Source organism: Berghia stephanieae, chromosome 5 (assembly GCF_034508935.2).
Source record: "Berghia stephanieae isolate SIO BIC M18660-M18661 chromosome 5, UCSD_Bste_1.3, whole genome shotgun sequence".
NCBI lineage: Eukaryota > Metazoa > Mollusca > Gastropoda > Nudibranchia > Aeolidiidae > Berghia > Berghia stephanieae.
The window spans coordinates 17,403,737-17,424,240 of NC_088364.1; the positions used below are offsets into that span (position 1 = coordinate 17,403,737).

General features: G+C 34.7%; 1 protein-coding gene and 1 pseudogene across 2 annotated transcripts in view; one reads left to right on the plus strand and one right to left on the minus strand.

The window, feature by feature from the left end:
• Positions 1–20,504, minus strand: part of LOC144974086 (cell death-inducing p53-target protein 1-like) — a 30,869-nt gene that overhangs the window by 1,096 nt on the left and 9,269 nt on the right. The window contains exons 2-3 of the mRNA XM_078916978.1: positions 17,717–17,802; positions 2,673–2,949 (exon numbers count right to left, since the gene is read on the minus strand). Coding sequence (XP_078773104.1) covers positions 2,673–2,949; positions 17,717–17,747 — 308 coding nt within the window. The 5' untranslated portion in view covers positions 17,748–17,802. The remainder of the gene's footprint in view (positions 1–2,672; positions 2,950–17,716; positions 17,803–20,504) is intronic.
• LOC144972515 (uncharacterized) lies at positions 3,800–9,564 on the plus strand (annotated as a pseudogene). The gene is made up of 6 exons (XR_013645372.1): positions 3,800–4,014; positions 4,559–4,629; positions 5,237–5,344; positions 5,653–5,741; positions 6,185–6,269; positions 7,472–9,564. The product of XR_013645372.1 is annotated as an uncharacterized LOC144972515 (transcript).

Here is a 20,504-nt window from a genome sequence, read left to right on the forward strand (position 1 = left end):
ACACACATATATATATATATATATATATATATATATATATATATATATATATATATATATATAGAATACTGTCATGAAATCGTTTTGCAATATCGTTTTGACCGGTGTGCACGTAATATGTTGCTGATTGAAGTAGTTCTCACTTCAGTGTATTAATTAAACTATAAAATGTTTCAAGTTACACATAGTTTTGTGTGTTGGTACATTATATCCGGCTGGCTGATGTTTTGAGTTTTTAAACTCAACGCACAGCATCAATATGGGCGGGGACGGAGAAGACATCGACATTTATAACTTAAAATGAGAAAAACTAAATGTACAAAGAGACACACACGCTCGCGCGCGCTCGCAGAGAGAGAGAGAGAGAGAGAGAGAGAGAGAGAGAGAGAGAGAGAGAGAGAGAGAGTACACACACACACACGCATACACACATACATTATATATATATTATATATATATGTATATATATATATATATATATATATATATATATATATATATATATATATATACAGCTAGAGAGAGTGACGGCTCCACACGACCACCGCACGGTTCCAAACGGCACCTGGATGGCTCCGCCGGATGTTACCAAACGGCTCTAAGAGGCTCCAGATTGATAAGCATGGCACCAGTCGGGAGTGAACCTGAGACTATGGTTATCGGCGGGTTTCGGCGGGTTTCGTAAAGAAACCCGACAATATCCGGCAAAGTTATGAGAAGTAGACAACTGTGGGGAATGAGCCTGGGACTCAGGGAAGTGCACACCAGTGGGGAGTTAACCTGGGACTGTGGGAGATGGAAACCTGTGGGAATCGAAGCCGAACTATAGGAGTTGGGTACCAGAGAAGAATGAACCTGACACTATAGGATGTGGGAGAGAGAGAGAGAGAGAGAGAGAGAGAGAGAGAGAGAGAGAGAGAGAGAGAGAGTGAGTGAGTGACTCGAAGTTTATCCCGTTTGCTGAAGCGTTAACAAATTCCCTGCTACCCTTCGGATAGTATGCGTCTATTGCAAAAAGTACTTTAAGCCATATCTAATACACAAAGCTACTTGATCACAACTAGGTCGACACAGTTTGAAAAAGAAAACTGCATAGGACGGGATCAATGCAGGTCCCTTTGCTTGTGAGTCGAGTGCTCTCCCAACTGTAACCTCTCGAGTGACATCAGTCGTGTATGTGCGACTATGTGATCTTCTGGTATGACACTCGCTTTCGGATCGGAAGGTCCTGGGTTCGAGCCTCACTCGGGGCATAGTTGAGCCCTTGGAAAAGGTTCTTTACTCACATTCTCTCACCGTACTCAGGTGTAAAATGAGTACCTGGCTCTTAATAGTGTTGTCTCTGTCCGAAAAAATTGTAGTATCGCCTAACAGGCATCATGTCACGTCCTCCATCTTAAGTGTTGCTGTTGGCTAGGGACCCTTTGTAATGCGCTTTGTGCACGTTTAGTGGATATTGTGCTATATAAAAGATCGTTCTTTCGTATTCTAAGTATCTAACTAAATCCTCATTGAGCCATGCGACACAAAAGGCATCTATCAAAGACTCTTTTTCTGTCTGTTGGCTACAAGGACAACGATGTTATTCCAGGTTAAGACAGCCTCTTTCAGCTCTTTATCTGTGGGTCTTCTTCGGGTTTCTTTGGGTCTTCCCTTCGTCTTTTGCCATCAGCCGTGAAACGGAGTGCTGCTTTTGGTAGAGCATTTGCTTCCATTCCATTCTGGCAACATGCCCAAGCCATCTCCATCTCTATATTGATGTTGCTATGCTCGCAGTATTCTAAATTATAATAGTTATAATAATAATAATAATAATAATAATAATAATAATAATAATAATAATATATAATAATAATAATAATAATAATATTATAATAATAATAATAATAATAATAATAATAATAATAATAATAATAATAATAATAATAATAATAATAATAATAATAATAATAATAATAATAATAATAATTAAAAATAATAATAATAATATGGTTTTTATATAGCTCCTTCCCCCGTATATCAACTAGCTCAAAGCGCTTAACAGTAACACGGCTACTTTCACTCAAACATACAACCACTCAAACATGCAATATGAAACAAAGCAATATAATTCTGCAGTGTTACATATTATTAAAAAGAAACGTTTTAAGATGTTTTTTAAAGAATTCTAGAGTCTACATCGTTACTGTCTCTGATATATCTTGGAAGGGAGTTCCAGATAAGGGGTGCCGAATATTCAAACGTATGCTCGCCAATTTTGCGAGTCATTTGTGGCTTCACAAATATGTAATTATCATACTTTGATCTCAGATTTCTGGATGGGACGTAGAATTTAAGCATTTCATTAATGTATCCAGGACAATCAATCAGAGTGCAGTGATTTAAAAACAATAGTACGGATCTTATATTTTATACGTTTCTCAACGGGAAGCCAGTGGAGTTCTATTAGCAAACCCGATGCAGATTATTTATTCTCTGCCTTGCAGCATCGTTCTGGGCTACCTGAAGGGATTTTATTTTGTCTTATTTTATTTTATTTTTTTTATTTTAATCTTTAATTATAGAAGAGAGGAGAGAATTGCACTAATCTAGCCTTGACAGGATTAGAGAATTAACTAACAAGGCAGAGATGTCTCTTGTACGAGATATCTAATTACATTTATAAAACTCACCCAATAACGCAAAGGATGACACACATGAACCAGGACATAGAACCGTTTATCAAGGACAGCTCCGTATCCACCTCGCCTCTGCAGTGTGGGCACAAGGTTCTCACCGGGATGCCACCGAAGTCCACGACCAAAGGGCAGTTAGTAGCAGGCTGTGTGATCACAACGGTGGTCGACTGGTTTGGCTGAGCCAATGGTAAGGCCCCTGGCTGGGGGTAGCCTGCCACTGGTGGTGGTGGTTGGTAGGTCTGCGGTTGGGGTGGGTAAGTCTTTTCATTTCCTAGAGAGAAAAAAAGACAAGACAGTATAGATAGAATGAAATTGACGTCACTCAGGTCTTTGTTATGTTTTTTTTTCCCCTCCACGTTTATGAGTAATTCTCACTTAACTGCATTATCCAGACTATAAAAGTTCATGGTTACACAGAGTTTTGTGTGTTGGTCAGTTATATTTAATTCCGGATGGAAATGTTATGAGCTTCTTAGCCAAGCGCACACTATAGGTCATTTCTTTATATATATATATATATATATATATATATATATATATATATATATATATATATATATATATATATATATATATTACTAAATACTACGTTAGGTAGCCATTTGGGACACCTAACTCAGGTTTTCATAAGGTTTGTGCATTAGGTCACCCATTTTTCGGGCGACCTAACTCAAACGCATTAATCTTTCATACTCATGATGCAATGCCTATACATAGCCCTGCATTGCTTTGGTCTGTGTCTTTACTTTCTATATTTCAATTTTAAAAGAATTCCAATCACTTAATAAAGATATATCAGTGTTTAATCAAGTTCGTAGTTATGTCACCCATTGTGTAAATGTCACTTACGTGACCCAGGCTAAAACACATGATATCTCACATGTCCGGATATATATCAAGGCGATTTCAATGCATGAATTTTTTTTTCAACCCAACTGATTTTTTGGGAAACAAATCCAAGACCAGAAATTTGACGAAGTAAGTTTTCTGGTCTCAACCTCAAGATATACATTTTTTTCATCCAGCTTACGATGGCATCGCGATTTTCTATTTTACGACAATTGACCGAATCTTTTATTTTACGACAATCTAAGACCCAAAACGAAAGCACTACGGGGGAAGAAGGAAAATGAAAGTAGCACAGAATTTGCGGTATTCGACATGGAATTCTCCATTCTTGTCACCAGTAGACTGTCTGTCAGTCCGTTTGTTGACTAGTCATTTATCTGTTTAATTCCATCATTTAGTAATTTCGACATGGCGGCAATGACTAGAAGCAAACGTTTGGTTGAACTTGGCATTCAACGAATGTTAATGTTGGAGTCCAGACAAAAAGGTAAGTAAGAGAAGAGTAAGACTAAGATACTCATGCCTCATGCTTTTTCTCTAGAACTTAATTATAAGATTTAGATTTATCTAGACGAATGATAATGTAGACCAATTCTCATTCACTGTACTCTAGTCTCAAAGGTTAGAGGAGAAGGCAATGTTGTTGTTTTTTCTTTGCCAGTTTTGTTTGTCACAGATAACATGAGAGACAAAGTGTCACAAAGTCAAAAGACAGCAAACAAAAATAATAATAATAGATGACTCAAGACTAAAGATTTTTATTTGTATATTCTATACTCTAGGCTAGTAGTAGGCTCTATGATGACTATGCACATTTACTCATTCTCATACTTTTATTATGACATGTAAGTTATTCATCATCGTCCACATAGATGAAAGCTTGGAATAACTTGGATAACTTGGAAACAAAAACCAACTTTAAAGTTTTGTGCATGTCAATTAAGATGAACATAAGTTAGAGGAGATGCATTTTGATTCTTAATTTTGTACTTAATTAATTAATCCTAAACGTTTATTCTCTTCCACAAAAGATGCTGAGCAAGAAATGCCCTCCAGTTCTTCATCTCCCGTTCCCTCTGCTGACAGAGATATTGACCCAGATGTAAGATTGAAGGAAAACATTGTTTCTTTTTTGAAGTAGATTCTAGGCCTACTGTTTTAAGATAAAATGTATTTTTTATGTTTGTTTTAAAGCTTCTCAAATACTTTTATACTTGAGTATTTAATATTTATTCATTTATCATTGTTTGATGCTGTCTCTGTGTATGTTAATGTTAGATATTCCATGCCTCAACCCCATTAAAAAAACAACTTATTTTCTCACACATGAAATGCTATAATAATGCAATGCTTATTACTTATAAAGCCAGTGCTATTGAACATGATATGCTACTCAGTCTTACGATTAGAATTATAAGTTACACATTTTGACAATAATTATTTTTAAAATAAAAGTTGTTACGATTGGTGACTGTCCTAGTTCTTTACAGAAACTCAGGTGAGGCTTCTCCCTATTCTCTCACTTTAATGGTGCATCATTTCCTAGGTCTAATGCTATGTCACATTGAGACCTATTTTCTAATCAAATCTAACCGTATTTAAATAGAGCATTACCTGTAATATCAGATCACTCGGCAGGCACCATTACATTTCCATTTCTACATTTGAATCAATCAAAAACTTAATTTCTTTTATATTTATATCAACAGTTTGTTCCAGCACCACCCTCACAAACAAGTAGTGAGGATGAGGGGGAAGAAATGCTTTCCAAATTGCCAGCTTTGAGGTTCAAAGAAAAGATCCTATATTGGAATCAGGTACCTAATAAAACATCATTAATTGAAAAGCATATCTTCATCTCTCTGCCCTCTTCTTTAACATGTCATTTGTTCTGCATTATAGCTCCTTACTTAATCAAACATCTGTGTTTGTATTATGGATGATCACCTTGTACTGTTGCATTCGCTTAGCAAATTTCAGGCTTAGAGTTAGACATCCAAAAACTTTTTTGATGGAGAATAGCGGTTAAATACTGCTTTAAACATGTCAAATCTTAATAAGTCGTGTAAGCAAATTTCTATGAAAAATCTGTCTGATGTGAACAATCTTTATTTTGCATTCTCAGGATCCAATGCTGATTGACAATGCTGAAAGTAATCATTGCGAATCTGAAATTGTTGAATTTCATTCTGATGGATTAGTCGACAATATAAGGTAGGAAAAACCACTATGAGATCCTATTTACATAAATGATAATTATAAGCAGTCATTTATCGCTGTCTCCCCTAAGATCTATAGACACAAACAATCTGTATATAATTTCTTAAAGTCACATAAAATACACTTTTACAGTATACAAAGCACATATAATAAGGTTGAGAACAGGGTGGAATATAAAAAATGCTGTCTAAAATGATTGATTTATTTCTTTAAAATGATGATTTTTTAAGTCAAACTCTGGTATATGTTAGTGTCCTCTGTTAAAATATTCCATGTTTAATAATAATAATAGGATATAACTCTTGATTTTTATCTTGATCATGATTGGAGCAACTAGGTATCTACTTATGCTATATAATCTATTTTTTATGAATTATATTTATTACTGATTACTACTATTTTACATCAAATTTCTAATAAAAAGAATATGTTTTTAGGCCTGATGAAAAGTTACCAAATCCACAAGAAGTCAGTCTTGAACCATCCCAACTGAATGAAAATAGGAATGAAAGCAGTAATAAGGTTAGTCTTATTACTTTATTTGACGAATTGACTTTAACGGAAGGATAAACGTCTGTTTTGATTATGCAACATCAGAGGAACAATTTGAGTAAATCGTGTCTATATCTCCAATTTTTTAAATATCTGCTTGGCAAGGTACATTTATGGTGCATTGCTTTACTAGCAGCATAACTGTCAGGTGTACAAGGTGTTAATGAGTGTGGATTAGGAGGTTAGAGTTGTGATTTTATTAAGAGTCATTAACTGGAATTTGTATCAAGAAGACTGTCAGCCGGTCGAGCCAAACTGTATAGATACATTAAATGCAAGTCTTTGGAGATGTTCTGTATTTAAACATAGAATGTCTCCTGCCACCAGTCTTTGTCTAATGGTTTTAGGGATCGGGTTAAATGTAATGTAATGCATGTTCTGAACGCAGGCTCTTCCATGGCACTATATTCAGTAACATCAATGTCAATCACTTAAATTTACACAAATTGTCTCAAATGTCTCTTCATTGTTAATGGTTTTAAGTTAAAATAACTATAATAAAGTACACAGTGTTGATTGAAATAATCGTCCAGTGTGATGAAAGCCCATGTAGTATAAAAGATGGATCAGATTTGAATTATATTCCCCTAGTTATAGAATTATAGTGGCCGAGTGGTTAAGGCATTGCACTGTGTCCCCCAAGGACCTGGGTTCGAGCCCCGCTTCAGGCACTTTCGTTCTTTTCCTTGAGCAAGATTATTAACCCCCAATTTGCTCACTTGGACAACATAGGTGATTCCTGTTGTCATCAGACATCTTGTTTGATGAGTTATCTATATTCCTTTGTGGAATGCCTAGGCGACGATATCTTATGATGTCGTGGCGAAAAAGGCATAATTTAAAAAAAAAATTAATAACAAAAATTTAATTAGAAATTAGTGTGCAATTGTAAGAGGATTGAGATTCTGGGAGTCGAGCATTTAGAAAGTGGCCATTATAAATTTTGGTAGTTATTGGGAAGATGGTTAGATTTCAATAAGTATGTTTTTCTTTTTTTTTTAACCTCCCTTCATAAATATCTGAACATCAACACTCCTCTGTCTAATTTATTTAATAGACATTATTTTTAAAAGCTGATTTGTCCTCAAGGATATTTTTTTCAAGAATTTATGAAATCACTGCTTATGGCATTATCATCTGGGCAATGAACTTTTCTTTGATTTACATTTCAGAAACCAAAACGAATGTGTAAGTTTTGTGATGAATTTCAAACCCATCTCACTCGTCATATAAAAGAAAACACAGTACAGAGGAGCAAAGAGCAAAACAGAATGTTTGATACCATGAAAAAAGCGGCGTTTTTAAAGCAAATGCAGAAATTCATCGCAAAGACAAGCAAGCAACTTTAATAAGGGAGAGACGCCAAGGCAATGCTGATACAGTAATGTGTTCTGGCTGCTTAGGCTTTTTTGATGGCAAAAATATCTTTCGTCACAAAGAAAAGTGTTCTCGAGTGATGTCTTTGCAAGCTGGCACAATTAAAATGACTTCTTTGTCAGACTGTGCAAAAGAAATAGGTGTTGCTGTTGAGTTTAAGACCAATGTCATTGATAGGTTTAGAAAAGATGATGTTGGAGAGATTTGCAGAACAGATTTAGTTGTATTGTTGCTTGGGAAAAAACAATGGGCAAGATCAGTAAAAAAGGAAAGATCCGTTATAATGGGTGAGATGAGACTGTTTGCCAACTTAATTTATTTATTACGAGCAGAGTCCGAAAACAAAAATGCCTCGGGACTAGATGTGTTGGACTACAAACAATTTAATGTACTTGAAAAGGTTGTCATCAAATTTTGTGACAAAGATGATGGCCAAAAGGCCGGTTTGAAAGTGAGAATCGGATTTGTTCTAAAGAAGGCAGTCAACCTCATGAAAGGGTACTTTGTTATGAAAGGTGTATTTGACAAAGAGCAAGATTTGAGCAGATTTATAGATGTCCTCAATCTGAATTGGAGCTTTATCTTTTATTCAGCTCAAGTAGAATGTGAATTAAAACGGGGTGGTCTTCGTAAACCAGCAGCCATGCCATTGGAAGAAGATATTTCAACTTTCAGAAAATACTTGTTGCAGGAAATGGTAAATGGGATGGCTGAATTTGGTATCTGGGATAAACAGACTTTTATTTTCATGAGGAATATAATTTTGTCAAGGATAACCATGTTTAATGCTCGAAGAGGTGGTGAGCTAAGTAGGCTTACTTTAGCTGAGTAGAGAGATGCCATCACAGGTGCTTGGATCGATCCAAATTTAATTATGAATGTTGACGATCCAATGGAAAAATATTTGATCGATAATCTGAAACTGGCCTACCAAGCTGGCAAAGGTAATAGAAAACTTGTTCCTGTTTTGTTCCCAATGGACACAATAGAGCCTATAACAAAACTTCTAAGTGAGAGGATAAATTGTAATGTTTCTATTGAAAATACATATTTGTTTCCCAACACTGGTCAATCAACTGACCATGCCAGTGGATACCATTGCCTTCAGTCTGTTGGAAAACGTCTTGGACTGAAGCAGCCTCACCTCCTGATTGCTGATAAGTTTAGACATAGAGTTTCCACCATGTTTGCTCAATTAGACATTCCAGAAGAACAAAGGACCATTTTTTATCGTCACATGGGACACTCTGAATCTGTCAATAGAAATGTGTACCAGTGTCCATTGGCAGTGACAGAAATCACAACAGTGGGGAATTTCTTGTTGAACTCAGTAGATGATACACCACAGCCTCAAAGAGTTTCACATGAAGAAGGGGAAATCAGCAACTCAGATATTTGTTCTACAACATTACCTCAACAACATGAACTGTCCAGCTATCTTTCTGAGCAAGCAACAGTAAATGAACAAAATGTACAGCTTGCTGGAAATGGAAGCAAAAAATCACCAGACGTTACTCAAGGTCAATATACAAAATGGTCTGATCACGAGTCCGATATTGTAAACTCTTACTTTAAGAAATATATCACAGATACCTCAACTAAAGGATGTCTTCCCAACAAAAGAGATGTACTTGAATTTTTATCAAAATACAAAGTTCTTGAAGGTTATGGAAATAAGGCAACTTTGGTAAGAAACAAAGTCTTCAACGAGAAAAAGAAGTTCAGAAGTTTCTGTTCATAGCATAAATATGATACAAGACATAAGATGGGTGACAGGTGTATTAATTCTTGTTTTTGATGCTCATACATATATAATATACAAGCTTGGATCACCCTTCCCTGTTGGATGTAACAGTGTAAACATTTTCTGTAAATTGTAAGTGTATTGATATTTGTCTTTTTTCTTTAAATTGCTGGTCTTGAATTAAATTTCTAGGTCTTGAATTTTAAAATTGTTTTTAGTGATAACCTGTAATCATCTAAAAGTTGACAGGATATCTAGTCAAATGTCTAAAATATTTCGCTTTGTCTTTCACAAAATTAAGAGTGGAAAACTGTTCAATATTTATAATGTTTGTTACAAGAATGATTGCATTGAAAATATTGAAAGTAACCACCATCTGGTAGGTATCGACTGCCTCATTATACTGTAAGACATACGTGCAGTCAACATGCTAAAGATGATGGCATCTGTGTTTTTGAGTGGATTTGATGAACAAATTCACCTTTTTAAAAAATAAAATAAAATCATCCAGATGTTTTATCAAAACAAAAATTCATACAAAGCACATTTATTTTATGTCGATTGTAAACACCATGCAATGTTGGTGATGATTGGTTCAATGGTTTGGGAGCCTTTTATGTATGATAAGGAAAAGTCAGATTTTCCAAATACATGGCAGATATCAAGTAACATTGCAAATCGTGTATTTTTGGTGTATGATTTCATGAAGTGTTTATGGTACAAATATGCATTAAGTGACCCAATGGGTGACATAAATCATTTATTTTTAGTGCATAATTTCATCAACTCTTGTTTATGTTACAAATGTGTATTAAGTGACCCATTGGGTGACATAAATCATGTATTTTTGGTGTATAATTTCATTAAATGTTTATGGTACAAATATGTATTAAGTGACCCAATGGGTGACATAAATCATGTATTTTTGGTGTATAATTTCATTTGTTTATGTTACAAATGTGTATTAAGTGACCCATTGGGTGACATAAATCATGTATTTTTGGTGTATAATTTCATTAAATGTTTATGGTACAAATATGCATTAAGTGACCCATTGGGTGACATAAATCATGTATTTTTGGTGTATAATTTCATCAAACTCTTGTTCATGGGTAACATCACGTATTTTTAAAATATATGTTTATCTCATATTGGTTTTTAATAAATTTTTATTTTAAAATCAAAGTCGTTACCGTCATCATTTGTTGAATAAATGTGCTTATCTCTGTCCGTTTATACTTCTACTTCTATCGTTTGTGTTGGGTACTAGTCTGGATAGAATTTTTTTATGCTTACACATGTAGGTACATTCAATTTTCTATCAACCTAAGACAAGTGTGTTATTTACTGCTCGAATGTAATTGGTTGGTGCTTTAAACGATCATACTGGGATGGGGTTCCCGACCTCCCATAGTGAGCAGGGAGGTACTTACTGTGTCTTCTACCCCCCTATATCTGTTTTCCAATTGCTTTCTGTTTTTGTCTTTGAATGAGATGCTTAGTTTTGTCCTGACCCTGGCCGGAGTTCTTGGCTGGGAGGGAAACCGTCGATTGTATAGTCAAAGTTTTGGGAGATGATATTTTTTTCCTTGTATATCTTCTCTCTTTTGTACTGTTATTTTTTTTTTTAAATCTTTAACATATGATTTGTAAACATTTGAGTGTATCCCTCTTTGTGGGATCTTGTACGGGTGTCTGGATAAGACTTAGGTGATCTCAATCTAAGTACACTGATAGAATGTTCTTGGAATCTACATTTATTGTTCTCTATTTGAACCATTCCCATTTGCCCTATTTTTTCCTTAAGTCCTTTTAATTGTACATCTAGAATGTTTTTACTATCCAATTTTCTTCCTTTTTACTGGCGCTGATATATAACCTAAATGTGTTGCAAGCGCCGTAAAACCCTTAAAAACAAGCAAAGACATAAACAATCCAAAAACACCAAATATTGTCATGGGTAACCTAACTCACATTTTTATTGGAGTTCCTAACGTAGGAAATATACCATTGCAATTTGTGGGCTGCCTAAGTAAGTGAAAACAGTTAGTAAAAGTTAGGTCATCCAGTTAATTTTGTATCTCTTTTACTTTGTATAATTTTTACGCACATTTTTGTGGAATTATTCATTGTTTCATTTTAACATGTTTAGTGCCCCTGTGTGGCCGAACTTGTCTTTAATAAGAGATATATAGCTGGGTGACCTAAGTGATGTTTATACAATGGGCTACCAAATGTAGTAAATAGAATTATATATATATATATATATATATATATATATATATATATATATATATATTATATATATATATATATATATATGCGGGGTTGCATTTTATTATAATACTACACTAGATATATTTCACTAAGTGGTCTGATACATCTGTGTGACTTGGAGGCTAGCCATCCCTATTATTGCTATCTTGTTGATAACGTCTATTTGTATAGAAAACATTTACATTGACTTATTTAAAGTATCATTATGACTGTTACTTATTTGTAGCAGTGTCAATTGAATGAAAAACGATTAGAATTTTGGAAATGTGTTTTTATGATACAATGCAAGAAAATAATCCTCGTTCATTCAAAATTTAACCTTGTACAAGTCGGTTTTCAATTAACAAAATGATTGTAGTGCTGTTGCTTGGGTCTCTCTCTCTCTCTCTCTCTCTCTCTCTCTCTCTCTCTCCTCTCTCTCTCTCTCCCTCCCTCTCTCTCTCTCTCTCTCTCTCTCTCTCTCTCTCTCTCTCTATGTGTGTGTGTGTTTTTCTTTCTCTCAATCGCACACAACACATCCACCTCTCTAAAACACACACATACACACACACACACACACACATACACAAATATAAAAACAGTTTCTTCCAAAGAACCACCATGGAATGGAACATTCTCCCATCAGAAATTCTAGATATTACCAACAAAAACAAATTTGGTCAACTATTAAACATTTATCTTTCAACTCAATAACACAATAATGGAGAAAGTCACCACATAATTGTATAAAATCTGCACTGATGGGCAATCCGCCTTTTGCAAATAAAGACGCTGAAATTGAACTTGAACACACACACACACACACTCTCTCTCTCTCTCTCTCTCTCTCTCTCTCTATCTATCTATCTATCTATCTCTCTCTCTCTCGCTCGCTCTCTCTCCCTCTCTCCCTCTCTCTCTCTCAATCTCTCTCTCACTCTCTCTCTTTCTCTCTCTCTCTCTCTCTCTCTCTATCTATCTATCTATCTATCTATCTATCTATCTATCTATCTATCTATCTATCTATCTATCTATCTATCTATCTATCTATCTATCTCATGCTGATTTCCTCTTTTGCAATTACATAGAAAATAGAATAATTAAGATAAAATCCCGATATCAAATGTCGATCACGACACTGCTTTAACGACTGACCCAATCCAAATGGTGAATATAAATGTTTCAAGCACGGACAAAGTGTATGCAAGTATCCTGATCTACTTGAAATTTATCAAATTTAATCAACAATACAACCATGGTGGTCTCTAGTATTGTTAAAGAAGCCGTTAACAGTGTCCGAAAAAAATGTAATGTCGCCCAACAGGCGTCATGTCACGTCCTCCATGTTAAATGTTGCTGTTGGTTAGGGTCCGTAGAAGGATTGTTTGAATTTTTAAAAAGTAAAATAAGATCAAATAAAAAATGCCGCAAAAAAAAAAAAAAATAGATAGTGGAGAACCCGGAAATGAATTTGGGAATGACGGCCATTAAGCTGATTGACCATCACAATGTCACAGCGAACGTGGACATCGTTTCAGACATTGATTTATTGGTGAAAGCCTAAGAGTCTAAGAGTAAATAACCTTGAAACTTGAAACTTTCTCCGTACTCTCACGAGTGAAAGGACGCAGACACACATTTTATCTATTTTATGATAAGATATGAAATGTACGAAGAAAGACAATGTCGGAAAAATTAGTAGTTTTAGATTTAAAATATGAATTTAAAATTAGAGCATGATTTATAGAATGCTATTGAAATTGACAAAGAAGACATATTTTATATTTTTATTTTTTAAATATAAATATTATTTTAAAATGTTTAATCACCTTAAGCACCACGTATGGTCCAAGACTTAGAATTCTTTTTATTTATTTTTTTTTTAGAAAAAAGGGAGGTAGCTCTTTATACGATAGTTATATCGGTGACTGTTTCAGTTAAATGAATGGAGAAATCGCTGAATTCGTAGAAATAAAGGCTGTTACGAACAGGCACTCACCTCACGAGGGTGTCAAAAAGTAATAGGACAAAAATATCCTACTGAGTTCATTTCTTTTTCGTGTGACGTCATATTGGGCTCAATTGAACTTTCACCCTACTCTTTAAACCAAAAGTTAAAATTTTTAATTCTGACAAATCTGACAAAGTCAAGACAGTTCAAAATGGCTGCCCCCATGGATGTCCCATAAGCGACAGAAAGCTATCATTTTATTTCTTGTTTCGTAGAAGAAACCTCGAGTAACATTTTTAAACGCATTGATGAAGTCTATAAAACTCCGGCATTTTGTAGAGGTAGTGTTTAACGTGGGTTGAACCTGAGTCGAAGAGACAATCATTGGAATAGCGACACCCCTCTTCCCCAAATCCCAAATACTTCAAAACTGAGAAATCAGCTCGGAAAATTATGCCAACAGTGTTTTGGGACACTAGACATGTAATCCTCGTTGATTTCCTACCACAGGGAGTCACTGTTAACTATGGAAGGACAAATAGACATTGAAGAAACTGAAAGCAAGAAGTCGTCGAGTTAGACCGGCTTTAGAGATGGAACAATTTTGTTTCGTCATGAAATGATTGATTGATTGATTGAATGATTGATTAGTAGATTGAAGTGGGAGAGAGGATCGAGCACTCCGCTCTGGAGGAATTGTTTATTTGTTTTAAGGGTTTTACGGCGCTTGCAGTCTGATCAGTGCCAGTAAAAATTAAGTTGATGTGAGAGGAAAAAGTTCTATGATTACAATTAAAGCACCCAAGAAAAGCTAAGACAAAGGGGAATTGGTTCGAATATGAAAAAGATGTCCATTCCAATAGCACACTATCAAAGTACTTAGTTTGAGATACATAAAAGTCTCATCCAGACACAAGCACAGGTGCCAACTAAGAGGGATACACTCAAATGTTTACAAATCATATATAATATTTAAACAAAACAAAACAGTGCAAAACAGATAGATGATTGACAAGACAAAAATATGTCATCTCCCAAAACTCTAACTATACATTTGACTGCTTCCCTCTCAGCTAGGGTATCCCGCCAGGGCCTGGACAAAATCAAGTAATCTCATTCCAAGACAAAGACACAACGCATGCTGGAAAACAGATATAGGGGGATAGAAGACACAGTAAATGCCTCCCTGCCCACGATGGGGCTATGGAAGAAACGCGGATAGCATGGCACGGTCACAAATACTGAAAAGTTGCAATGATAATGAAGCTCATACAAAAGAGGTATAAGAGGAGAAGAGTCGAATATTATTATACCGACCTCCATCTTGTCTAGGTTCTGGTGATAAATCAATAACTATTACTATAATTTTGTGTCGTTGAACCTTATCGTGTTTTGGTTATGACATGTATGGGGTGTGTCAATGTTGTTTATCATAAATATTAGGTTGCCTCCCTCTCACCCTGCCTCTATGTATCGATGTATATATTCATTTACATCCCTTTCTATCTGTCTGTCTATCTGCCTCTCTCTTTGTCTATCTATCTATCTATCTATCTATCTATCTATCTATCTATCTATCTATCTGTCTGTCTGTCTATCCATATATTTCTATCTATCTATCTATCTATCTATCTATCTATCTATCTATCTATCTATCTATCTATCTATCTATCTATCTATCTATCTATATATCTATCTATCTATCTATCTATCTATCTATCTGTCTGTCTGTCTATCCATATATTTCTATCTATCTATCTATCTATCTATCTATCTATCTATCTATCTATCTATCTATCTGTCTGTCTATCCATATATTTATCCATCCATCCAAGTATAGGCATAAAACAAAAATCCACGAAATAAAAGTGCTCGACTTTAATACTAACCCTTTCCTTACCAGCCATTTTCAGAATTTTCCCCAAAATGTCACTCCCACCCAAAACAAAAATGTTTTTTTCTTACTCAAACTAAAAAGCAACAAATATATTCTATGCATAATATTGATCAGCAAAATTAATAACTCTACAACACAGTGTCACGTTTTTATAGCTATAATAAAACATTTTTCTTTAAATTGTGTGATTTACAAAAGAAATCTGAATGATAAAAGTGATGGCTGGATCTTAACGATTGTGACGATTTTTCTATGGTTGCCAAGGAGAGGGGTAAAGGAGCGGTGTATATATATATATATATATATATATATATATATATATATATATATATATATATATATATATATATTATTATATATATATATATATATATATATATATATATATATATATATATATATACAGAGAGAGCGAGAGAGAGAGAGAGAGAGAGAGAGAGAGAGAGAGAGGGGGGGAGCGAACATATATATATATATATATATATATATATATATAGAGAGAGAGAGAGAGAGAGAAGAAGAAGAAGAAGAAGAAGAAGAAGAAGAAGAAGAAGAAGAAGAAGAAGAAGAATATGATGATGGTGATGATGAAGGAGGAGGAGCAGGACAACGAGGGTGATGGTAATGGAGAATAAGATGATCATGATGACGTGGTGATGGTGGTTTTATTTATTTTAAACAAGACGAAATAAAGAAAGAAGGAGCATGAAGTCGAACTAGATAAAGAGGAAGAATAAAAACTCGAGCTCAATCTAATACCTATAATATAAGGTAAAACAGTATGTTATGCTATAGCATTATCATGAAGACTGACCCTGATCGTGTCCACGGATAAACTCCTGGCACGACATAACGCATGTCCTCTATGCCACAATATCAAAATAATGATTATTGTTAACGAAGAGACAAAGATAGGGGTCAATGTACTGAATCAAAAGATAATCCATGTCAACAAACCTGTTTACTGTACTGTAAGTACTCTGAACAAAAAAATAAATTCGGCCCAAAAAGTGTTGTTTCTTATGTCGATCAATAGAACTGATCCTCAGCTCAGCTTGTTAAACAGTCTCAAAGCAACCACATGAAAAAAGTCTCAGGTTTGAATTATTTTCAGGGCCAATTTGATCGAGAGTTGTTCAAAACAGAATTTTCTGGCCAAAATGAATTTTTTAAAATTTATTTCTTGTTATAGAAAGGCAGCTTAGTCTTCTTTGTGATATCAAAATCATGCCTGGCATTAAATACTAGATAGAATTGATTGCCAAAAGATAACAATAGTCATATGGAAAACCAGATAAATTCTGCCGTACTTTAAAAATATGTTGTTGTTTTTTTTTTGTTTTTTTTTTTTTTGTTTTGTTTTGTTTTGTTTTTTGTTTTGTTTTGTTTTTTTGTTTTTTTTTTTTCAAAATTTGGCCGGAAAACTCATCCTTCAAATATCGACCGATTGAAATGACCCTTGTCATGTCAAAAACTCTCAAATCTTTGTTTTTGAGTGTGTTTTTTTTTTTTTTTTTTTAATTTTTTTTTGTTTGTTTGTTCGTTTGGTTTATTTTTTTTTTTGTTTTTTTTATTTTTGTTTCTGCTGTTTGGTTGGTTTTTTGTGTGTTTGTTGTTTTGTTTTTTAAAAAAATTGTGGGGTTCTTTTGTTTTGTTTTTTTTGTTTGTTTTTTTTTTTTTTTGTTTTTTTTTTAGTTTTAGTTATTTTTGTTTTTGCTGTTTGTGTTTTTGTTTGTTTGTTTTAAAAAGATTTGTGGGGTTTTTTTGTTTTAGTTTTTTTTTTTTTTTCGTTGCTTTATTTTTCTTTTTCGTTTTTTTCCCCCGTTTTCTTTTTTTAAAAAAGAGTATGACAGAGATAAAAAAGGGTCGACGTGCACTTATTTGTCGTGACGGATACATCTCACACACACAGTCAGACCTCCTTTTAGATTTTGGCCAATAAACCTTTTTTCTACATGTCGATGATTTAAGACGACCTTCCATTTATTGTCCAAACAAAACAAAACAACAGAAAAAAAACAACACCACCCAATTCCCACAACTGTCCGTAAATTCTAAGGTTTAAGAATGTTTAGCATGTTAAAGATCATTGTTGTATTTATCAATCAATATAAAATGAATTATTTTTTAAGGTAGCCAAAATGAAAACGGTGATTTGAAAGACTAAATAATAGTAAAGTAGTTTAGCTTACCTCCAGGATATGGTGGTGGTTGATCGGCCATCTTGTTTTGTTTTTGTTTTTTGGGGGGATTTGGTAGGGACAATCAAATATCACAACTGTGGAAGATAAATGTTGAATAAAATAAATGAAAGGTCTTCTTTAGTCCCAGATTTGAGAGTTTTTGCCAAGATGAAGGTCATTGAAATCGATCGATATTTGAAGGACGAGTTTTCTGTCCATTTTTTTTAAAAAAACGTATATACGTATTAAAATACGATCAGAGTAAGGCCGTTAACTTCTTTAAACAAACGTGGTATTTGTCAGCATAAGCCACTATCAGACAATAACAGCACCGAAAAAATCTAAATACGTACAGTACACTTCAACAGTCGCGACGTCACTTCCCTCGTAATGACTCATAGTAACTTAGTAACTGGTTCTAAACAATCGGACGCCCTCCGACGAGCATAAAAGTGTTTCCAGTTTCCAGAGGAGAAAAACATAATAAATCTGATCATGTTTTGACTTTTCGATTTTTAATATGGGTTTTTCCAGAGTAAGGAAGTAAAGTGGTTTATCGTCTAGTGTTTTACACAGAAAATTGAGAGAAACTCAAAAAAAATAAATGGTGGAGCGGGCACTTGTATCCATAATGATGAGAAAAATATTCTATGTGGCTGGATGGCTCAGTCGATAGTGTGGCCGCTCTCTCTCTCTCTCTCTCTCTCTCTCTCTCTCTCTCTCTCTCTCTCTCTCTCTCTCTCTCTCTCTCTTTTTTTTTTTTATCAATGCAGAGGGTGTTGTGTCAATTGGATCATGACTTTGGCACTGGTGGGGCGAATACTAAATAGGTCCTCTCAGACCAACGCGAAATTGCGTCCATTACAACAAGGTTAAATCATATTCGAGTTCGGTTATCGGAGTTTGGGGAAGGGTCAGGGGGGATTTGGAAGCTGGGTGTGTCTGGTCTGAAAAAAAAAACACTTTGCTGTCGTTTATGAAATAGATAAGTCTTATAAAATATATGGGGATTTATTATTTGTGATGATGATGATGATGATGATGATGACGACGATGACGACGACGGCGACGATAACGTTGATAATGATGATGGTGGTGTGGTGTAGCAATAGTAATAACAACACACAACTCAGCGGACGATAAATATTATGTGATTTATGTAATTAATGTAATTTTTTAAATCTCCATTGATGCCCTGTTCAAGCTACTTGTGTTTCAATATTGGTGATTTGGTGTCGCAGTGTTCTTGTAATCTGTGTAACCCATGCGTCGAGGTAATTTTCAAGCGCTTTACGGTGTTAACGCTATAGAAAAAGGCTTATTGTGTGTGTGTGTGTGTGTGTGTGTGTGTGTAAGAGAGAGAGAGAGAGAGAGAGAGGGAGGAGGGAGTGTTTGTGCGGGTGTGTTTCTGTATTTCTGTGCGTGTGTGTGTGGGGTGGGGGGGGGGGGGTGATAATGCAGAATAGAAGGCTGAAAAAAATTGATGAAGAACAAGTTTCCTGACGAAATGTTTGATTTTGTTTTTAAGGGTTTTGCGGCACTTTTAGGTCATACCAGCGCCAGTAAAAAGTAAGAAAATTGGATAGAAAATATTCTAGATTTATAATCAAACCACACAAGAAAGATTAAGACAAGGGGTAACTGGTCCAAATAGGGAACAGGTGCAGATTCCAAGACCATACCATTAATGTACTTAGTTTGAGATCTCTTAAAGTTGCATACAGGCATAACAGCACATGATCCCACTAAGAGGAACACACTCAAATGTTTACAGAATACATAACTAACAATACATAACAGAGATGATTTACAAGGAAAAAAAAGATCATCTCCCAATCTATGACTATACATTTGACTGTTTCCCTCCCAGTCAAGGACTCCAGCCAGGGCTGCGACAAAACGAAGTAATCCCATTCCAAGACAAAGACAGAAAGCAACTTGGAAAACAGATATAGGGGGATAGAAGATACAGCGTGACCTCCTGCCAACCATGGGAGGTCAAAGGACCCCGTTAGACTAAAAGTTTAAATATACGTGTTTTATCCAGGGTAGGGCTGTAATGAACATGAGTTCAATCACCTTTACTAACTCTCTGTGACCTGGTTTCCAAAACGGTACCAAATCGGGGTGAACCAGATGCAAAAAAAATTGTTATCAAAATTTAAAATGCATTGAGATTTTAGAAGGGTTTTTTTTTTTTTTTTTGCTTTGTTTTTTGGGGTTTATTTGTGTTTGTTTTTTGTTTTTGTTTTTTGTTGGTTTTTTTTATTGGTTTTTTTTTGTATTGTTTTTATTTTTTTCTTCTTTTTTTTTTTCTTTTTTTCGCGGGGGGGGGGGGGGGGGGGTTCTTTGGTGTTTATTGGATTTTTTTTATTGAGTTGTTTTTTTTTCTTGCGCTATTTTCTTTTTGCCTAAACTGTAATTACCACCCTCAATTGTTGCTACCTGTTAATTAAGGTAAAATACTCACAACATCCGCCAGCCGGATATAAAATACCAACAAACAAAACTGTGTAACCTTGAACGTTTATAGTCTGATTGATAAAATTCAGTGAGAAGTAATCTCCAAAATGGCTGTCTAAAACCAACAACAAAGAACTGAGTGAAGTCAATTTCGTTCCTTCAATAATAAAACATAAGGACTTAACTGGGTTTCAGATTTCTTTGGTATAAATTCTATTTTTGGCATTAAAATCAACGTGCCGTCATACCATTTTGAGGCGGTAAGTCACATATTGGATACCAGGCTTGTAAAGGGTAAAAATCAATGTCTGGTTTAGTGGGCCAGAAGAAATGT